At 37.0% G+C, this 23980-nt stretch overlaps 1 protein-coding gene across 1 annotated transcript in view; it reads left to right on the plus strand.

The window, feature by feature from the left end:
* Nucleotides 1–23980, plus strand: part of LOC132774713 (triadin-like) — a 133675-nt gene that overhangs the window by 97978 nt on the left and 11717 nt on the right. Inside the window, exons 43-48 of the mRNA XM_067466871.1 lie at nt 4913–4960; nt 15846–15872; nt 16688–16726; nt 16880–16924; nt 20102–20146; nt 21069–21098. Of these exons, the coding sequence (XP_067322972.1) occupies nt 4913–4960; nt 15846–15872; nt 16688–16726; nt 16880–16924; nt 20102–20146; nt 21069–21098 (234 nt within the window). The remainder of the gene's footprint in view (nt 1–4912; nt 4961–15845; nt 15873–16687; nt 16727–16879; nt 16925–20101; nt 20147–21068; nt 21099–23980) is intronic.

Consider the following 23980-nt stretch of genomic DNA (forward strand, 5'->3'; position numbering starts at 1 on the left):
AACAGCACCACCTTGTCCTCTCCTTCAACCAGTAAAATGTGTTAGGCTTTTCTCTAAAATTCTCCCAGTAAAAGATGTTAAGGCCTCTGTGAAGACTCAGAGCATATTTACTTTACATCATTATAGCATTTTGACTCGATTTTAAATGCTATGGTCTCATTTTGTGGAACCCATCTAAAACACAGACATGTGCCTTTCATCTCAAGAACAGAGAAGCATCCCAAGCTCTGAAGATCACCTGGGAAGGAATCCTACTGAAGCACTGCAGCGCACCCAAATACCTGGGAGTCACTCTGGACCGTGCTCTTACCTACAAGAAGCATTGCCTGAACATCAAGCAAAACGTGGGTGCTAGAAACAATATCATACGAAAGCTGACTGGCACAATCTGGGGATCACAACCAGATACAGTGAAGACATCTGCCCTTGCGCTGTGCTACTCTGCTGCTGAGTATGCATGCCCAGTGTGGAACATATCTCATCACACTAAAACAGTGGAGATGGCTCTTAATGAGACATGCCACATTATCACGGGGTGTCTGCGCCCTACACCACTGGAGAAATTACACTGTCTAGCTGGTATTGCACCACCTGACATCCGCCGGGAAGTGGCAGCCAATAGTGAAAGGACCAAGGCAGAGACATCTCTAGCTCATCCCCTGTTTGGGTATCAGCCAGCATGTCAATGACTTAAATCCAGACATAGTTTTCTAAGATCTACAGAGACACTCGCTGGAACACCTCAGCAAGCGAGAGTCCAAAAGTGGCAGGCTGAAACCCAGAACCTCAACCAATGGCTGATACCAAATGAGAAACTCCCCCCTGGGCACACAGAGGACTGGGCGACTTGGAAGCCGCTGAACAGACTGAGCTCTGGCACCTGAACAGACTGAGCTCAGAGCCAACCTTCAGCAATGGGGCTACAAAGCGGAATCCTCGACATGCGAGTGCGGAGAGGAGCAAACCACTGACCACCTGCTGCAATGCAACCTGAGCCCAGCCACATGCACAATGGAGGACCTTTTTGCAGCAACACCAGAAGCACTCCAAGTGGCCAGATACTGGTCAAAGGACATTTAATCAACTACTAAACTCACACATTTTGTATTTTCTCTGTTTGTTTGCTTTGTTCTGTTAGAAATGTAATATAACTTGACTGACTGCCCTGACACGAGAAATATAAATACATTTTGTGGAATCCTGAAATCTGTCATTTGGTGAGATACTTCTTGAGAGCTCTAAGTTCCTCATGAAACTACATATCCCAGGATTTCATAAGCTAGAATTCCACCAATAAGAATGATACCAAATTTCTGTAACTGTGTGCTGTTTATATAGTCACAGACACACAATTTACAGAGAGATGTGGATCTATGTCCTCTCTTTGATTACACTGTGTAACAATTTTTTTTTGGGGGGGGGGAATTCATGGTTCAAAGGTGTTATTTCCTTTTTAATTGTGCAATATTTACTTTAGAAGTAGTTGTTATACTCTAGAAACTGCCACAAACTATATTGATTTGGTTAAGACTCTAGGAAATATTTGTTGAAAAATTATAGCAAATAGTTTTGCAAGATGTCCTGCAAAAGCAAAGTTTTTGCAGTTTAATAAACCTTTTCCATGTCTTCATGATAGAACCAATTAGGAGAAAACATTTATAACCTAGGAACAAAAATTGTGTTATACAGTGTTATATTTGGCATGGGTTGGACTATTTGGACCATCTCAACCTTGCAGTCACATGCTGGGACAGACTTGGAAATTGCTTAATTTTTAGCAATTGTATTCCCTTCACAACTCATATTTGCATTGCTTCAAATTTTAGAAGTATCAGCTTGAAATGGAAGAATTGCAAACATTACTACAGAACAACTTCCTGGATGGTGGTTTCTTGGCAGAGCATTAAAAAGGGAGCTAAATGCAGAACTCAGCAAATTTCAGTTGCCCAGTCTCAACTCAAACTGTTTGTTTTATGTCTGACATGATACTTCCAGCGAACCAATCATGATTGCAAGAGGAAGTGAATTAAATTGCCTGTTGATCTTTAACAGTTTAGTAGCTAAATGTTTATCCAGAGGAATTTTAAGATAAATAATGAAATACACTTTTGAAATATGTGACCATATAAAATTACTTTTTTGTGTTCCTGTTCCCATATTTCTCTAGATAGCATGGCCAGTAGTTACATGATAGTGGATTTTGAGTATTGGAATCCAAATCAGAAAAAGAATAAAAGAACTATTCTAAACTCTGGAAACAACTGTGTTTTCAATATAATCATCTACACTTCTGAAGACACATTTCTTCTTGTTTTTCTTTTGAGAAAAAATAGGATAATCATATGGTAAATCTAAATTTCAGCAAGATAGCAAATGTAGAGAACTTCAGTTGGCATCTGTCAAGCACTGCATTATGTAAAGCAGCTGCTGCTTCATTCCTGGGCCAAGTCCAAACTGTCAGTTATATACACAGCTGTGCAATGGAACCGAGCTCTGAATAGTAGTTTCCACAGCATGAAGATCTTTCAGGTCAACCGGCATGTGCTTTAAAATGGAAAACAAAAGCAGCCCGGTAAAAACTCAAAGTAGGAATCCAGAGGAATTGAAACAGCTTCCCCGTGTCAGCTATAACATAACTTTTACTTTTAGAACTATATTTTGAAACTTCATTTTGGTCTCATAAATTTGAATCTTGGAGCAAGAAGTGCTTACTTTATGTTACTCATATTTTTACTATTTATTTTCCTAGACTCCCACTCACTTGTTAGGATAGGAAGCACATGACATTTTCAAGTCCAACAATCATATTTGGGGCCCTTTTACACTACACAATTACAGATGGCAAGCTATTTAACCTCAGCAAACTGAAAGCCAAAACCAAGGTTACAGCAACATCTGTTATAGAACTCCAGTATGCTGATTACAACATCACCTGTGCGCATTCAGAAGAAGACCTACAAGCCACTCTAAACACCTTTGCAGAAGCATACAAGAAGCTCGGCCTGTCATTGAACATCGAGAAAACCAAAGTGATCTTCCAGCAGTCACCAGCCAATTCCTCTCCAGTGCCAGAGATACAGCTTAATGGTGTGACATTAGAAAATGTTGACCATTTCCGCTACCTTAGAAGCCACATGTAAAAAAGATGAACGACAGCTTGGGCAGGGGAAAAAGGCAATCCCACCGCTGCCACCAATATAAAGGAGATCAACGACACACTGGGCAGAGGGGATAGACTAACCCACCACTGCCCACCAGTTTAAAGGGTTAACGTTCAGCTGGACACTACTTTAACAAAGATAAATGACTATAACCAGGAGGAAAGATTCTCTTATCCCACCTCAGTAATACTGTTGAGTGACCAACTGTATTAACGATGTTAATTCGGTAGATTTGCCACCACCACCTCAATTAATGTCTGAGGAAAACATAAGTGTGAATGTGAAAATAGGTAAAGTTTGCTCAAGCCCTTGGTTTTGCTTTAATAACTGCTTCTCTTGTTGACTGGACTGAAAATTGAATTGTCTTTAGGTTAGCTGAGATCTGATGATTGTGACAGACCGAGGCAGACACCAGTTTAAAGATGAAAAATAGAAACAGGTTTATTTTAAACTTGGTGAACAAATCAACTCTTCATAAGAGTGGTACAAAAGCTTAATGCGTTTCAGAGGCTTAGCTGGTTAGACAGATAGTCTTCTCTTAAGACTTTAACTTTTGTTTCCTGTGAGTTCCTTGCTCCACACTGGCCCTTACACTGACACAGTGTGTCCCTGAGAACAGCCCACTGTCTGCCTCACAGAGCAAAATAGGCTTTCCTACACTGACCCTACTATGTACAGTGTTTCAGGAACCTTTGCCTATCCTATGCTCTAATCTCAAGGCTCACTTCAAAAGTTTTCTCTTCCTAAAATACTTCTTCACTCTACGATGTTTAAAGCTCAACTCCCCAGCTTGTCAAAAAGACACAGCCTTTTTCCCTCTAAAACCTAACTCCTCCCCTGACTGCTCTAGCCAATCAGGAGTCGGCTGACTCCTCCCTCTTGCCTCTTAGCTCTCCTGCCTATCTCTGAACATGTCAGCTACTGACTTTCCAGGCTTCAGCCTTCCTGGCAAAAGGATAGATTCATGACACCACCTCTCCACCAAAGTCAACATTGACACCAAAATACAACACCACCTGAGCTCTGCAAGTGCAGCATTTTTCTGAATGAAGCAGAGAGTGTTTGAGGATCGGGACATCCGTAGGGATAGCAAGATGCTTGCTTATAAAGTTATTGTCCTCCCAACCCTGCTATATGCCTGTGAAATGTGGACTGTCTACAGACATCACATGCAGCTCCTGGAACGATTCCATCAGTGCTGCCTCCGGAAAATCCTGCAAATCTCTTGGGAAGACAAGTGGACAAATGTCAGCATGCAGGAAAAAGCAAAGACTCACTCAATTTTTTTGATAGTATATATAAACATATAACAAACAAAATACTCTCCTACTATCCAGATTAATCCCCTGTCTTCTCATTTTCTCAGCTGCATATAAAATGTTCAATTTTCCTCCCATTTTCGTCCATTGTGTTTGTCGCATTTCAGTTGCTAGAAACTGAGCTCAAAGTGCAAAGGGGCTTTCACGTGTGTCCCAAGTTTCATATGTGAAGTGTATGAGGTTGATTTATAATGTTCTGTTTTACATAGGGAAAGCCCATGGGTGATCAATCATATGATTAGACTTTTATGCAAATTGTTCATGCCAATTTGTGCTTGACCTGGATAGTTCCTGGCTAGTGTCACATTCAGTAATGTCATAGTGCTCTCTTTACATGAACCATATTTGAAGATGGGTGAAATTATTACAAGAGTATCCTATGGAATGACTAATTATCTTTTTTGCTTATATTGTGTTGCTTCTGTCTTGCAGGACAAGAGGCTGTTAAGCACGACAAAGACGTTCTTCACAAAAAAACAGGTACATACTTTGTTTTCAGTTGTCATTTTCATTCCAAAGGGCTTTCACTAGCTATACAGAAACTAGCAATAACACTATGCTTATTATACCCAGCCATTTGGCAATGTAGGAAGCAGAGCTGACAAATTCAGCAGAATAATGTGGCCTTGGGTGCCTGGCATTATTCCTGTTATACACTTAAGCCATTTTTTTCTTTAAAAATAATCAAGCCGCTTACTCATGTATAAGGACAAAATGCTTCCTCATCTCTAATCAAGTAAGTAATGACCTTCAGCAAGAATCTTGATAGGATGTGATTGTTCCACACTCAGATTTTTTTTCAAAAACATTTGCAATATTATAAACCATTTTTAAAAACCTAATTGAACAACAAAGAATCAAGGCAAAATGGAAATGAACTACATACTGATTGGGAGAATTTAAAGCTGATTAAAAGAGGAATTCATTTGATGAAGAAAATCAATAAAACAATGAAAGGACTGATGTGCTTTTGCAAGATGAATGATGTTCACTTAGCTATTGACAAAAGCAATTGAAGGGACCCATGTTGAATAAAAGTCTTCAACATGAGGTATATGATATATATTGTATCACAGGCAGCTATGTACCAGATAGTTGTGCTACTATCAGATATAATAATAATAATAATAATAATAATAATAATAATAATAATAATAATAATATTTCTATCCTGCCACCATCACCCAGAGGGACTCGAGGTGGCTCACAAAACACTCAAGGTGTGACATGCAAAATACAAAAAGTGCAAAACAAAACATACAGGTAGACAATAAACAATCAACACCACGTGATAAATTCACAGTACCCCCTGGTAAAAACAATAAAATACAGTAATTGCTGTAGATAAAAAAGCAGTATTCAATCTCAGAAGTATAAAGTGCTAATAAAGAATCTAAAGGTCCTCATATATATTATTAGAAAGTCTAAAACATGGTCGAAGGCTTGTTGGAAAAGCCAGGTCTTTAATTGTGTGTGGAAGGTTTGGAGGGTTGGGGCTAGAGTTTGGCTTTCAAAGTTTGGTAGCAACTTACAAGAAACCCTAATAATGATGTGTTCAACTATAAACAGAGCCAGTATCAGAACAGTTCACACAGGACTGCCAAGGCTAATATTGCTCACTAAACCATGCTTTTAAAAACATTATGTTAAATAATGTATCAGTCAAGGAGGTGTTTAGCTGGGCACATATATGGTTACATCTGTTCATTTGATTATTTTCATTTTAAAAACAATATTACTTTTTCTGCAGTAAAATGATATTTATGTTCATGTAAATTTTGTTCAACACCCAGGAAGCAGAAGTAAATTGTATATCATTCCTGTGGACATGAAAGTGCTGATTTAACTGAGTTTTATGTGCACAACTGTGTTGATTTATAGTTCTCATTCTCTTTTAATACAGGTAGAAAAATGGGGGATGTTACTGTTCTGCTGCCAAGAATATAGAAACAATCAAAATTGCTTCTACATGATAGTGGTGAAAGGGGAATAGCAATGTTAGTCAGGGATAGTTAGGGCGTAATAACCTCATTCCTCACTGATAACTATACTGTGTCATTCACAACTGTAGAAATGCACATGGCAACCCAAAATTGTTCCATAAGGCAATGAAATCCAGGATCTAAAATTACCTAGTTCCAAACTCTTGTCAAATGGCCATCCTGAGTCCCCTTGGGAAGATAGTGCAGGCTACAAATAAAGTATTATTACTATTAAATATAGGCTTACCAACAAAGTGGGAATTATATGCAAACAGCCAGGCAGATATGTGTGGAGTAAATACATGGAAAGACAATTGGTTCGTTGGACAAGAAACGTTGGCTGCAGAAATCTGCCTGATAATTACAGTTTTAATTAATATTTCACCCTAAAGATTTTGTTGTCTCAGATAGTTTCTGATTTTCCCCCCTTTCTTCCAGCCAAGCCCAAAGAAACTGCAAGTATGTATTACACTATAGTTATAGCAACTGCAAACAATTAGGATTACCTCATTTGATTTTTGTTTCCAACCTGCAATCCTCTAAAATATGTAGCCATGCAGACCTTTATTTGTTGACTTTGTGAATGATGCCATTACTACCACTGTGTCAGTTTTGAAGTATAGTCATCCCTCCATGTTGGTGTTAGAAGCACAGAACCCTACAAAGACAAGATAATGAAAGCATTACAAAGACAAGCATCCTCACTAAAATACCAGGAGACACCAATACAGATTTTTCCAGATCTGTGCCCTGAAACTTTGGAGTGGTGGAAATCCATTTGCCAATGTACCACCATTTTACAAAGCCAGAAAATTCAGTACAACTGGGGTTACCTGGTTTTCTTGAGGTTTCGCTGGAGAAATAATAACTATAAAATTACGTCTCTAGATCAGGGTCTAGTATTGCTGAATGAACTGAACTTGACAAATGGGACAATAGATACAACACAGATAGAAAAGAAGGGAGGGGAGTAAGAGAAAGAGAAACCGGATCTGGCGACTGGAAAAGAAGACTAATATGGACCAAGACAGGAAGGAAAGAGACTGTGAGAAGGACTGACTAATTATTAGTATAAAATATGCAATCCTACTAGTTAAGGCATTATAAGAATACCCTGGGAGATATCGGAATGAGTGCACTCAGATGGAGGATGGGTCCCCTCCCCCCACCCCACAAAATGGTTTGGAGTAAACCAGGTTCGAGACAAGTAGTCTTTGAACATAGTGGGGTGAAAGGAATAGGGGGAGAAGAACACTACACAAGGGAAGGGAGGGGAAGGAGGGAGAGGGGGGTAAAACAGGGGGAGCACGAATTAGGGACCAGCCAAGTAAGAGTAAAAGTAGAGTGGTAAAGAAATGGGGGAACACTTGAGGATCGTATCTTTGAACTGTAAAGGTTTGGGCTCAATTTTTAAAAGGAAAACCATTGCAGATTTGATTTATAAAGCTAAAGCTCATCTTGTATTCTTACAAGAGACTCACCAATCCAAACCAAAGGTGAACGAGTTTAAGATGCGGGGATCTGTAACGTATATAAAATCATATGGAACATCTAAATCGAGAGGTGTGGCAATTATAATCCAAAATCAATGTGGTTTCAATATAAAGGAAACAAAGATAGATGAGCAAGGAATATATATTATTATACAAGGGACAATGGGGAATGAGGATTTCACCTTTGCTAATGTATATGCTTCAAACACTAACCAAGCGGAATTTTATGAAACAATATTTAAAGAAATAGAGGGAATACAAAAAGGGTATTTGATCATAGGAGGAGATTTCAATGGAATAATGGATGAATCCCACCACACAAAGAAAGGGAAAGGGAAAATGCAAAATAGAACAACTCTAAATAGAATAATAAGGAATAAAAAATATGGTTGATATTTGGAGAACGTTAAAGGGGAATGAGAAAAGATTTACCATTCGACAGCTCATCAATTTTTTTTCTAGAATTGATTATTTTTTTGTTTCACAACAAGTACTGTCCAAAGTACTAGATACTAGAATAGGGGTAATAAGATGCTCAGACCATGCATTAATAAGCTTGGATGTCCAAATAAAGAAGGATTACCAAACATATAAGAATTGGAAGATAGGAAATGCAGTATTAGAGAATAGTAAGATAGTGGGAAAAATAACCAAAGAATTAGGAGATATCTGGGAAATTAATGATAACAACCAATGCTCTTATGCAACTGTGTGGGATGCAATGAAAGCAGTATCAAGGGGCCTGTGCATAAAAGAAGCATGCAACCTAAGAAGAGAGCAAGAAGCAGAGAGAAGGAATTTAGAATTAGAAATCCAAGAACTAGAAAAGAGATACATAAGGGAAAAAGATAAACAAAGTTATCTTAAAGCAATGGCCAAAAGGAAAGAATTGGATAAACACGACTTGGAAAAAGTACAGAGAGATTTAATATACATGAAAAGGGAATATTTTGAATATAGCAATTGGAACTCTAGGATGCTCTGCTAAAGCAGCACAAGATAAGAAGAATAAGAACATAATTGGAACTATAAAAGATAAGTGGGGTAGGGAAATCATATCAATGAAGGAAAAGCTAGCTGTCTTCCAAGAATTTTATCAAAAATTGTGGATAACCCCAACAACAAAATAGAGGGGGTTATAGATAAATACTAGAAAATAAAATTACAGGAGATGGATAAAATGAGTATGGAACAATTAGTAACAGAAAAAGAGATAGGAGACGCTATAGATAAATTGAAAGGAGGGAAGACTCCTGGAATGGATGGGCTAGGACCGGAATATTATAAAAAATTTAAATCAATTTTAGTACCAAAATTAAAAGAACTATATAATAGGATAATGGAAGGAGAACAGACCCCTTCATCATGGCAGGAATCAAGGATCATATTAATTCTAAAAACAAATAAAGATCCTAAAGATCCTGGTTCATATAGACCTATTGCCCTTATAAATCAAGATGCTAAAATATTGACGGCAATAATGGCAAAGAGATTAAATAGCTTTATATATAATTATATTAATAAAGATCAATGTGGATTTATTCCTGGTAGACAAATGTCAAACCCAGTGGGAAGAGTACTAAATGTGATTCATACAATTAAGAAAAAGAATATTAAAGCAGGGATATTGGCCCTAGACATATTTAAAGCATTTGATTGTGTCTCATGGCCAGCATTAAAAAAAATTAGAAAAATTTGGTTTAGGAGAGAGATTTAGAGGACTGATTGAGAGACTATATTCAACCAACTATGCAACTATACAAGTAAATGATGGCCTTACTGGGAAAATAAGATTGACTCGAGGAACAAGACAAGGATGCCCCCTCTCTCCTACCCTAGTTACAAAATATGTTTATTTGCAGATGATACACTACTAACCTTCAGAAAGCCATTAGAACAGATAAAAAGAATAGAAGCACATTTAACAGAGTTTGGAGAAATCACAGGCCTTAAAGTTAATTGGGATAAATCGGAAATCTTATTATTTAACCACACTAAAGAAGAGGAAGGAAAACTAAGAGAAGGGCAGATTAAAAATAAAGAACTCAATAAAGTATCTAGGAATTAATATTTCTAAAGAAATTGATAAACTAGAAGAGGAGAATCTAATCAAATTAAGGAAAAATGTGAAGGATACTCTGGCTAAATTTGCCAAGCTCAAATTGTCATGGTTTGGTAGAATAGCTCTAATAAAGATGAAAATTTTACCTAAAATAAACTTTTTGTTTAGGATGCTACCTATTAAAATCTCAGCTGGAGAAATTACAAAGTGGCAGAATATGATAAACACCTTCTGCAGCGAGAACAAAAGAGTAAGAATTAACAAAGCAAAATGGTATAAACTACAAAAGAAGGGAGGTCTGGGAATACCAAACTTAAATCTATACTATATAGCAAACCAATTAAGATATATTGTTGAAGGGATTATGGGTCAGAAGGATTTAGAATGGTTAGAGTGAAGACATAGACATGAAACTAGAATATATTTTCTTTATAGGGAAAACTAGGAATCTAGACAAGAAATGGTATAACAAAATAAAGAACCCTTTTCTAAAAAAACATATTGGGAATATGGTCTAAATATGAAGAAAAATTAATACCATCGATATCCCCCCATTAACACCAGTGTTGATTACAAATAATTTCCCCATAAATCTCAAAAAGGAGTTGGAAAGTGAATTCAAGGAAAAAGGAATAACGAAATTAAAATATTGGGAATCAAAGATGAAAAATATAGATGAGATAAAGGCCCAGTTATCAGGAGGGAACATTGGATGGTATAAAGTTCTACAACTTGAAAGATGGTTAAGGGAAATAAGAAAGAAATATAAAGGAGAGAATTTACCAAATTTGAAGAAATGATTAGCCAAAGGGGAAGTAAGGAAGGAAAAGAAAGAACAAAAGGTAAAACAAGTGATATCTACAAAATGCTGCTGGAAGGAGACCAGGAGGAGGACCACCTCAAAAGCATGTGGGAGTTAGATTGTAATAAAGTAATACACCCACAAAACTGGAAAGGAATGTGGAATATGCATATATTAAAAATATGTCAATAAGAATAAAAGAGAATTATTACAAAGTGGTGTGGAGATGGTACCCCACACCAATCAGATTAAATCAAATTGACAAGAAACATTCTAAGCAGTGCTGGAGGGGCTGTCAAGAAACTGGCACATATATACATATGTGGTGGTCTTGCAAATTTGTTCAAAAATTTTGGGAAAATGTATTTCAAGAAATAAGAAGAATCACCCAAATAGAGATAACAGGAACACCGGAGATAGCACTGCTGTCATTTATTGACAATGTTAAAATACCAAAAGAACTAAAAGAATTAATTGCCAATCTGGTAACAGCAGCAAGATTATAAATAGCTAAAAAATGGAAAGAAGTGCCAATTGGAAGAGTGGTATAGGGAGATCTGGGACATCGCAATAAACGATAAACTGACAGGAAACATTAAGGTTAAAAGAGGATTATCAAAAAAAGATGATTTTGGGAAGATTTGGGGGGAAATGATAGAATATGTATATATAGAAGGTAAGGGGACCAAACCTGTAATAGAAACAACTGATTTTTGGGAATAAGTATTGTAATTGGCTGGTCGGGGGTGAAGGGTTAGCACTGGGTGATTGGATGTAATGAAGCAGGAGAATGAAATATTATTGGTATCAAGACATACATGTTCTGTACAATTGTTAATGGGAAGTGATAAGTATAAGAATGTTTAAATACTGAATATGTTAAAGCTACAATAAATAGAATTAAAAAATAAACATTAATAATAAAAAATTAAAAAAGAAGCACAGAACCCTAGTGAAAGTGAAAACCACAAATAAAAAATGTTATTTTTCCTTACTTCTCCAGGAACACCTCACTAGGAATTTCTTTCAGCATGGGTCTATGGTAAATTTCCACTAGAAGCCAGCCATACCATTACATTACATAGGAGAATCTAGAGATTCCTAGAGTTGACATCTCTAGAAATCTCTAGGTCCTCAAGCATGATTCTGTGGCTGGCTTCCTCTGGAAGCTGATCATAGAATCACATTGGAGAACCTAGATGTTCCTAGAGAAAACATTTTTAAATCAAATCCATGCAAGTCAAAACTGCAAATGTGGAGGGATAACAGTAGACATAAGTGTGTATTGTTTGACTTTGAAAATCAAAACAACTCCATGTAATTTGGTAATCATATACAGTTTTCAGAGTATTTTATGTTATTTGCACCAAGTATTATGCCACACATACTTGTAATGACATTCTGTTTTACTTTAGTAATTTTAAAAATGAAAATCAACACATTTTTCACATAGATTCAGTGTGATATATAACAGGTACGTTTTTGCACTTTGATGAAAGAGACCTAGGATTAAGTCCTCAGATGGTCATGAAACTCACAGTAACCTTGAGCCAATCGCTATCTTTTAATCCAGCCTCTTTCACTTGCTTGTTGTGAAGATAAAATGAGGAAATCCTGTAGGAAATGTGGAATTTAAATGCAATAACACAGGCATTAGATTTAGGAGTCTTTGATTAATTTCACTCTCCAGTGACAAAAATCTAATAAATATAATGTCTTGCTGCCTTATGGAAGTAATATTAAGTAAGATGGAAAGAAGTGAGCACTTTGGAACATTAATGTAATTAAAAGGGGTTGAGGAGAGTTGAGGAGAGAAAATATGAGCTGCAGCTGTGCTCAGGTCAAGAAAGATACCTTTTTAAGGATTCATGCAGAGTGCCCATGTGTTAAGAGACAGTGTGTACCCATTAGTAAATTACTCAAACACAGTTTTCAGCTTAAATACTGAAAACCGAAAGGCTAATGAAAATGACCAGTTGTGTCAATAGGTTCCTTGCCAAATTCATTCAAATACTACTGTGCTACTCCCAAAAGAGCCAGCAGGTGGTAGCAATCCTGCTCTATGTTTTTTTAAAGGAGACTTCAGCATTATTCTTAAATTATTTAAATCTTACAATCTCCTTCTCCCTCTAGCCATGCCATCTACCACTGCCTTTTCCACAAAAACAAAACAAATCAAACTCTGTTCTCCTATGATCTATCATTGGGCTTGAATGCAAATTTGAAGGTAGATCAGGCTTTATAGTGTGTTTCGGAGCCCCCGGTAGCACAATGGCTTAAACCAGGGGTCCTCAATCTATAGCCCAAGGGCCAGATATGGCCCTCCAATGTCATTTACCCGGCCCTCGCTCAGGGTCAACCTAAGTCTGAAATGACTTGAAAGCACACACCAAAAACAATCCTATCTCATCCGCAAAAAGCAGGCCCACACTTTCCATTGAAACACTAATATGTGTATATTTGTTAAAATTATTCTTTATTTTAATTATTGTTTTGTTTTTAAGTGTTTTTTGTACTACAAATAAGATATGTGCAGTGTGCATAGGAATTCATTCATTTTTTTTTTTCCAAATTATAAGCCGGCCCTCCAACAGTTTGAGGGACTGTGACCTGGCCCTCTGTTTTAAAAGTTTGAAGACCCCTGGTTTAAACCCTTGTGCCGGCAGGTCAAAAGTTTGAATCCAAGGAGAGCATGGATGAGCTACCTCCATCAGCTCCAATTCCCCATGCGGGCACATGAGAGAAAACCCCCACAAGGATGGTAAAACATCAAAACATCCAGGCATCCCCTGGGCAATAACCTTGCAGACGGCCAATTCTCTCACACCCAAAGTGACTTGCAGTTTCTCAAGTCACTCCTGACATGAAAGAAAAATCATGCGAGCAGCATAAATTCTTGTGTGTCAAATGCTATTTCACAAATAGATACACACAATTTGTTCTGAGTTCCTGAGAGAAGCACATTGGAATTGTGCGGCCATAACTTATGTACACTGTGTGCCAACCAACACATTTATGATTCAGGATGAGTTACACCAAAGCCTGTGTTCAGGATGAGGTCCACATCATGTGGCATTTGCTATGCATCAGATGAGCAATAGCCATTGGAAGTGTGTTCATTTATAAACAAGGAATTTCCACTTCCATTGAATGGAGGCAACATCAGGCTCAAGGGCATGCTTTCTTTAATGCTGTGGTTCTTTCACATCCTGAACCTTAAAAAGAGGATTCTTCAAACCATGCAGCAATTTCAAATAAATCAAGTTAATTAACTTTGAATTATAATCTGTATGTAATCTTTGTGCTGTATCATGCAAAGATAATAACATTACACTTAAAGGAAGCCTTAAATTATCTACACATTGATAATAATAGCAATCAAGGAAATTAATTGGCATTGCATTTTTAAACTAATTAGTAGATCATCCTATTTCCATTTATCTTTAATTAATTGCCTGTGGCAGGAGTTGATCATTTGGCAACATCAGAGGCACAATTCACATTAAAGGAATTGTTAATACAGATTGGTTTTTTTAAGTGCTTAAAATATGAGGCAACTTTTTTTCTTATGAAACATTAATTATCTCATTATCATATAGATGCTGTCTTAGAATTTTGGATGGAAAATTTGAGCAAAATAGTGATGGATTCTGAATGGATATTCCCAATACTTAGCTGTTTTCCAAACAAACAAGTGCATGAAATGTTTAATTGAAGTGCAGAGAGGGACAAACCAGATATTAGAGTTGAAGATGTGGTGATCTATTGTGAAATATTCCCCAAATTGATAGAGGTGTAGATCCAGATATTTTTTGAACTACATCCACTTGCATGAGAGATCCTCCCACACACCCGATTTCCATCAAATCCTCTCTTGCTGACACACCTCCCTGTTCTATAGGTTCCCTTGGCCTATAGACTAAGCGACAGTGGTCACCAGCTGGAGCACCCATGGTGTCTGCTCTAAAGATGTCCATGCTACTTTATAGAGTGCTATTTGAAGAGCTACATGAGGATAAGTCTTTGGCCCCTTCTACACTACCATATAAAATCCACATTATCTGCTCTGAACTGGATTATATGAGTTTACACTGCCAGATAATCCAGTTCAAATCAGATAATCTGGATTTTATATGGCAGCATAGAAGGAGCCTCAGTTTAAAGTAGCCCTGCATTCAAAGGGCTCTCTGTACTGTGTTTAGCTTTAAAGTCAAAGAACAAAAAACTTGACAAAAAGAACAACAAAGGTTCGTTGTTCCTGGATACAACCTTAATATCTTCAACTCCATCATACAGATTGGGCCATAATATCTCACCGAGTTTTAGCTGAAGCCCTGGGTTTACTTGTCTGCTCTCTTTATGTTTTCCAAGCAGAAATTTATTTGTGGGGTTAAGATTTTCACAACTACACATAACATATTTTGAAAAGAAATGATCTGTAATTATTAGTTAAATCTAAACTTTTTAAAAAAAAAAAAAGGCTCCAGTAAAAGTAACATGCTTTTTGTTGTTCTTCAAGTCATTTTTGACTGAAGGGAAGACTATTGGAGGATTTTCTCAGCAAGATTTGTTCAAGGAGATTTGTAATCACCTTCACCTGAAACTGGGATAGTTTGATTTGCTCAAGGTCACGCCCTGGTTTCTTGGAGTCCAAACCAACACTCAGACAAGTACACCACACTGGCTGTCTACAAATAAAATGATACAAACTTTAACTGGAAATTTCTGTGATCTTTAACATTACCTTTTTCATTTCTAAAAAAAATTGATTGGGTCAAAACTAGAGTTTGCAAGAATGTAATAATTCATTTCAAAGTGTAGGACGTACCATAACATTATATATTTTTGTTCATGTACCCAACAAATGTACTCATTTGTTTCTAATCTGGACACATCATACATATGAGGTGTGGAAAACCTGACAGAACTGTCAAGGTATGCAATTATCAAGATTTATTGTTACTTCTCTCTCTCTCTCCCTCTCCCTCTTCCCCCCATTCTCTACTCTCTCCACAATCCCTGGAAGAGCCATCTGCCGAAAAAACAGTAACAGGTAAACTAAACAGTATTTTTCTTCCCTCAAAAATATTTAGCAAACAGAATAATTCACCATGAAAAATTATGAAGGCTGACATATCCAGATCTTCAGCTTATATAAATTGGCATTATCCAGAGTTCCATGAAAAATGATTAAATTGATTCCACCAAGGGATTTGGCTCAAAATGTCATGCTTCTCTTTCCATCCTTTAATTTGTTCTTCAAGGATTCTAGAATCCAAAATTGCTTACTTGGAAATAAATACCACTGAAATGAGTGGTATTCTGGTAAGCACCCATGGGAGGGTGGGCTTGGTTATATTGGTGATTAATGCTGAGCTGTTCAGAGCAGATAGCTCACATGCTGGGAGGCTATGAATGGAAATGTATTAAAGTGAACTGGGTGATATCACTTTTGTGTGTCTGGCAGGCAGGGGGAGAAGAACACTTCTAAGGCAGATTGCAGAAGAATCGCTGCTGTTCTCAGCAGGAAATATTGGAAGGCGCAAACGCCTCCAGCACAGCACCTTGGTTAATTTCAGTCTGTCTCCTTGTATGAAGTCACACTTGATTGACTCTATTCTTGGAGGCCTGAAAAGGGGATGCTGAAAAAGGACATCACATGTATATCAAAATGTTTGTCATACCATACAATAGAGATCTATCACATCATATATGGGTGCAAAATATAGTATCCCTTCAAGCCTCCAGCCATACTCACCCATGCTCATCCTGTTTGAGTGAAACAAGACAAGTGCTCTTTTGTGTGGGTTTGTGTGTCAACAAATAGGCAGCTAACATTTAATCCTGATGATTTGGAAATCTTTTTAGGCAAGAAGAAAGCGGAAAAAGCAGTGAAAGAAAAAGACGGTGAGGACGGGAAACCTTTTATTTTAAATCAATATGTTAAAAAAATTGACAGTCTACCAATCCTGCTGCCACCACTATATTCACAATGTGGCATTATGTAAATTGATTTTCTTCTTTAATCATAGTTTCTTTACCCATTTTTGATCTTTACAGGAAAAACAGTGGGGAAAGCTCTTGTCAAAAAAGAGAAGTCTAAAGGTAATATCTATTGCTATTGTGTGCCATCAAGTTGTTTCCAAATAATGAAGATCCTAAAGTGAACCTATCATGGAGTTTTCATGGCAAAATTTCCTCAGAGAGATTGGATCTATACTACCAGTTCAAAGCAGATAATCCGGACTCATAAACTTGATTATATGTCAGTGTAAATGGGGCCTAAGACTCAGAGAGCATGACTTGCCCACGATCACCATGTGGTTTCCATGGCTGAGTGAGGATTCAAGCCCTTGTCACCAATGTCCTAGTCCAACTATGTTTTCAAAGACCATGAGATTCAGAATAGGTCTCCACAGACTCTCGCAGACCCACCACCAAGACTCTGCCCTTGGAAGATAATCATACTTGGCCACAAGTGATTGCCTGTAACAAATAAAGTTCAACTCTAGCCATGTTATCACACCAGGGCTTTAAAGTGGGCAGCCACACATTTCTGCTGCCTGCACAATTCTGGGAAATGTAGTTTAGGATGGGTCCTTTTGAATTCTCAACTACAGAGGTCCTCATCTTCCCAAACTACCTTTCCTGGAATTCTGCAGGTGGCAGTAATGCGGGGCCGCCCACTTTAAAGTCCTGGTGTGACAATATCTGTATAAAACCCCATTACCATACTGGCTCACAACAGTATAATTGTGCAGTCCATGAATCAAGGAGCTCATTACTCATAAAAGCAACAGCAAACATCTGGATTGTTTGCCCAAAAGTAAATTAATTCATTCTCAGCTCAAAAAATACTTGATCATTCACTAAGTTGGCTGGGTCTTTAGGGAGCTGAAGTCCAAAGCACATGGGACAGTCTTTGTTTGAGAGCTACATAATTAATGTAAACGTTTGTTTAAAATACTTGTGCTTTATATACAGTACATTGTTAGTCTGAAGTTCTATTCATGTTGTTGGATGAGAATACATGTTGCTTGATATTTGCAGATAACAGTAGGGGATTTAAATTATTCCTGAATCAGAATTACTAGTGAGTCAGACAGCTATGATGAGCAAAATCAAGAATTTTTCTTTGAAAAAATTCACCTAAATCAAAGAGGTTTCTCCCCCTCTGGGATATTCTTGACCTGCAATACTATTTGTAATGACATTAAGGAAGGTTATTTTCTCTGTTATGAAAATAGGGGAAATATATATTTTACTCTGTATATTTTCTTATTACAAGAAAAGGAAAAAGAGTCTAAGCATCTGTTTATTATTGTGTGCCTTCAAGTCTTTCTTGACTTATAAGCAAACCCTATCATGGGTTTTTTGAGACTGAAAACATCTGTAGTAGTAGTTAAATAAACTGGTTGAGATCCTGGATAGGAAGACATAGCAAGAACTTCCGTTTGGGTGAAACTACATTGTCTCCCCTCTTGTAGGTCTTACCTCATTTTTATACCCTTTGCAGGTCTAATAATAGCTGATGTATAATGATGAGTAAAGAAAAATCTGGTTTTGCCTGTAGCTACATAACTATATTTCTGCAGCCATACAAAAACATTATCATCTGATACCACTTCAAATATGTCTTTTGCCATTGTAAGTTGGACACTTTCTCTCCACCTGCTGCTCACCAATGGCTACTAGAGGCAGGAGCAAAGTTGGTTTTGAGGGAATTGGGAACTGTTGCATAAGGAAAGTAGTAAATACTTCCCTAGAACATCAACAAAAAAGGAGGAAGGGGGGAGGAGGAGACATAGTTCAATAATTCAGAGGTGTGTGTCACTAATATGATGTGAACCTATGTTTTATGTGGGGATACTTGCCACCTTGTCACATTGAGAAATTTCCTAATTGTAGGACACTTCAGCCTCTTTTCAAGCATGGGGAGGCACTGAGATTAACCTACTTCTGGCTGTCATGCATAACCCTCCATGGTTGAAAAGAGGTAGAAGTGTCCTAAAAGGAGGGAACTTCAGCAATCCGACCTCGTCACATTGAGAAATGTGCCCCTCGTAGGACACTTCAGCCTCTTTTCTAACATGGAGAGGCATGGAGCTCATCACATATTCCAGGGTTGAAAAGAGGCAGAAATATCCTGAAAGGAGTGAACTCTGAACATGGGCCAGCAATCGTGTGCAGAGCTACTACCTCTTATTGCACTTTACTCCCATCACTACAACTAAAAAACAGGTGGGATGGGAACCATCAAGAGTTTCCCATCATGTTTTATTGCCAAACCATTAGCAGTCTTTTGTATATTATGGGCTTTGGTGCAGAACCATGGAATCCCATAGAAAGCAATGGTTTTAACCTAGATCACTCTCTCTTGTATCCTATGGGTTTTGATTTAAAACCATAGGATCCCATGGAAATCAATGGTTTTAACCTGGATCACTGTTTCTTATAGCCTATGGGATTTGATGTAGAACAATAGGATCCCATAGAAAGCAATGGTTTAAACTTGGATCACTACCTCTTCTATCCCATGGGGTTTGGTGGATCTCATGGAAAGAACTGGTTTTAAACTGGGTTTCATCTTTAATGTAAGGGGCTTTGAGCAGGGTAAGGGATCTCTTGGTTTTCAGATACTCTTGCTTCTCCTGATTTTTTTAAAGGTAATACTGACTTTGTGATAGATGTAAGATGAATGTATTGCCAGCTCTTAAGTTTCCACATGTGTGTCTGATGGGGAGGCAGAACTCCAAAGGAGTTGATTCTCTCCCTTAAAGGGCCAACTATCTCCCTTAAAGAAAGGATTGCCCATGGTTTCCCTTCTCAATGTGATGAGATAGCAGGACTCCTTTTATTTTATCACCATGATGGATGTGGTAGTTTTTCAATTTTCTCTGTAGTTCCAATGAATGTAGAAGTAACCTCTTTCGGATTGTAGGATGTCATTATACAGATAGCAAATATTTCATTAAATGAAGGTTGAGCACTGAACTTTCCACTATTCTTGACTACTTGCAAAGCAGCAGTGAAAGAAGCCATTCCCCCAAATGTTAGACAGTATTTGTCATCACCACTGAAATACATAGTATGTCAAACATCAACTGGAAGTTAAGATGATAATGATAATAATGATGGTGATACATTTATAATAATTAATAGAATATTACTTTATGTGATTGGTAAAAGTAAAGCAAAAGTCTGATTATACTAGTATGATTTAAATGATAAAATGGATGTTTGTAATATAATTTAATTAGATTGATCTGTTTTGCTCAACAGTCCCAGTAATCAAAGAACCCCATTCCCATCACAATGTCACAGCAGGTAAATGAAAGGATGATGGTGATGATGGTTGTTATTATTATTACATAAAACGTGAGGGTGTTTCATTTGGGGGAGGGGGGGATTTAGGTTGCCATCAGTTTGCTCTGTTATGCCCAATTGTTTATTACTTCTATGTACCCTGTGTATATTTCTTAGACTCAAATAGGAATACACATGATTTTCAAGGGCACAAAAACTCAAAAAAGTTCTAAAATCCAGTAGAAATTAATGGGATTTATTATTCATATCCATTGCCATGAACAAATAAAACTTTTACTACTGATTGCAATAATGTCTTAGTATGTCCTTCAACCAAGGGTAGTTGATATTGGCCATTTCCTTAGCTTTAGCTATTTCCAGTTAGCTTTGTTCCATCCTCCAAAATGGTGAATATTATCTTACTGCTCTAGTTCTTTATGGGATTTCTGCTTACATGAAAAATCTGAATTTATTCACTGTTGGGAAGTACAAGAAAGTGTTGTTGGATTTTATCTTGCAAAACATTAGCCAATATAAACCTTGGCCATTTTGCCCCGGGGGTTCTGAGATAAGTAGGTTAAAAGTAAGTTTTTCAGGCTCTGATTTAAAATGAGAAGATCAGTTATCATGGAGAAAGAAAGAAGAGACCTTAGGATGATTATAACTGTGTCTTTGGTGGCTATTAGTCATTTTCAAATACATTTTGCAATGACACTGATAAAGAACAATGTGTTTTCTTAGATGTTCAGCTATGCAAAAAGACATTCTCAAGTCATCTTGTCAAATATGTTGTTCAAGGACATCATTGTTCACAGCTTGATCACTGCTTGACAAATTTAACTGAATTAACATAATCAAAATGTGTATTAATGAGTAAAGAGTAGCAAATAGTTCTGTTGCTGTTCAGATTTTGCCTCTGACAATCATTTTTCTTTCCTTACAGACAAAACGTCAAAACCTGCAAAAACAACAAGTAAGCTCGGCTTAGGGTTAAAGGCATTGCAAGCCTCTTTGATTCGCAGGTGACATATAGTACTTGTCAGCATTGTACAAAACTGTAACTTGGTTATCAAAACTGTTGTTATTCATTCCATCAGGCTGAGAAAGAATGAGTCATTTGCCCTTGAAAGCTGGCCTGTGGGGAAATGTTATATGTTTTCAAGCTCAAACCTTAAATAAGAAAAAGTGATCCTGATGCTCCTGTGTTATGATTGAGAAAAGATGCACTGACACTGAATGGGAGTTGAATAAGAGATTGCTGTTCACCAAAACAAAGCATTTGGAAGCTGGAAGCTGTTTGCATAAAAAAGCTAGTAGGCAATTTAAGCCCTGTGGATTTCCATATGCTAAGACTCCAATTATTCTGAGTTTTGCTCCTAAAATTTGGTAGGATTGCAAGTAGATAAAAGTAAAGAAATAATCCAACAGAAACAATGGTATGCTCTTCTCCAGAGCTCCTCATAAAACACCTTCAGAAAACACTGTATTGCTACAATATGTGATTCTTCTATCTATTATCCTTTAATGTATTCTGTTTTTCTGTAATTTGGATAGTAAAGTGCATAACCTTGTGGATTAGAAAGACAACATCAGACCTGTTTTTCTACCAATGGTTAGGTTTAAGACAACGCAGAGGCAAGGCTTGTACACTATGATAATGTCCGAAAGCTGAATTTGGATTATGCAATTTTACATTTTAGAAATTTTCCTATTTCAGATTATCATTCCAAATGGTATCCATAAACTGGTATAGATCAATTGTATAGGGTAATGATGAAACATCTATTGATTTAAATGGTGAATTGTAATTAGTACATTTGTCTATACCTTTATAAACTTTCTAATTTGTATTGAATGTCACTTTCTAATAACTTCATTTTACATATTCTGCAGTTTTTGTGGTAACTATTGTCTGTGCCTATGCACATTCAAGTCATTTGTCGACTTTTGCTTCTGATAGGGTTTTCTTAGGCACCTGGTAATCATTGAAAGTCTCCTGTCCAAGTACTAACCTGAGTAATCTTGCTTCACATCAAGATCAGACAGGGGCTGGTGTCTTGAGGTTATTTAGGTCTGTAGTAACTATTAATGCTGCTATGTTCTTTATTATTTTCCCCTATGCGGCACACCAATAGAAAACAGTAGAGTACTTTTTAAAAAGAATAGGAATAGTAGTTTTGATTTCAAATATTTATTTATTATTTATGTACTGTATTTGTATACCTCCTTTCTCAGCCTATCGGTGACCCAATAGGGCTTGGGTTTTAGTGTTGACCAAAGCCTCCCTGTCATAAAGATAAAAGTATCAATATTTATTTTACACCAGGAATGATATAATTGGTTGTACAGATGTTATTGAACTTCAAATTCTATTAACCCTTAATAACATAGCCAGTGATGAGGGAAGGTAAAATATGCAGTTCAATATCTGGATGGCCAGACTTTGCCCATTTTTAGTGGAGACTGCATTCATGAAATTGTATGAGATATGGAGAGTCTTATTTATTATTGTTGGACTTTTATAGTTCTTGATGATATTGAAAAGGAGCAGGGCACAAGAAGTTTGAATAGTATATACTCTCCAGCATTTCACTGATTAAAACTGAGGGATATATGGACAAATAATATCAGAGCGTGGACAACATGGCAAACATTGATATGTTCAGCTTGGTGAAGAGAGAAGTATGGCATGGCATCATAAAACAATAGAATCATAGAGGCAGAAGTAACCACAAGAGCCATCCAGTCCAATCTTTTTCTGCCATCCAGAAATGCACAATCAAAGCACTTCAGACAGATAGCCATTTGGCTTCTGTTGAAAACTCTCAAGGGAAGGAGACTCCACCACACTCTGAGGCAACATATTTAATTATAGAACAGCTCTTACCATCAGGAGTTCTTTCTAATGTTTAAGGGTACAGTACGTAACTGTAGTTTTCAAATACACCGAGGGCTGTTCCAGAGACGAGGGAGCAGGCATTTTCTCTGCTAGCTCCAGAAAGTGCAACTCTGTCCAATGGTTTGTAGTTACAGGAGGTTTGATTTTGAGGGAACATTAGAAGGAACTTCTTGACAGTAAGAGCAATTCATCAATGGAACCAATTTCTTAGATTGTTGGTAGAGTCTCTTTTATGGATGTCTTCAAAAAGAGGGTGGGCATCTATCTGCTGGGGATGTTTTAGCTGGGGATCTTGCATTGATCAGGGGGTTGAACTCAATAATTCAGAAAACCTCTCTCAACTCTATAATTATATTAAAAACATATCCAACAACTTAATCTCTGCAAAATAGCCTAATAAACATGAATTTTATTTATTTTAAAAAACCTGGAAATACTTTTATAACTACATTCTGATTAATCTAATTTGGGTGGGGAGGAGGGCTTCTGGAACATTAACCATTTATTAATGAGTCAAAACTAGACAATGCACCTTCCAGCACAATGTCCTACGATCCTGCATTTCAGTTACAAGCCATCAGTTTCTATTAGAGATTTGTGTGACAGTGTGTGGGTATGCTATATCCCAAGATTCTTTCCCAGAATATTTCTGAGAGAAGGGAGAATAAAGAGTCTCCTCAGAATGGGTGGGCATTTCTGACAAAGATGTTATATTGACAGGGAATGACTTTGATAAGTGGATGAGTGAATTGACTTGGAACATTTTTGACCTTTGTTTTTCATACATGTGTGGAAGAACTTTTTCATCTTTTCTTCTGACATTTTAAAATATGTCAAAAATTTCCTAAAGGTGGAAAGCTTTTTTTTTTAGAAAAACTGCGATCAGTAAATATTAGAGGGTGCCTAATGAAGTGTATACATTAAAGATAAACACGATATAAATAAAATAAATTAAA

Source organism: Anolis sagrei, chromosome 1 (assembly GCF_037176765.1).
Source record: "Anolis sagrei isolate rAnoSag1 chromosome 1, rAnoSag1.mat, whole genome shotgun sequence".
Taxonomy (NCBI): Eukaryota; Metazoa; Chordata; class Lepidosauria; order Squamata; family Dactyloidae; genus Anolis; species Anolis sagrei.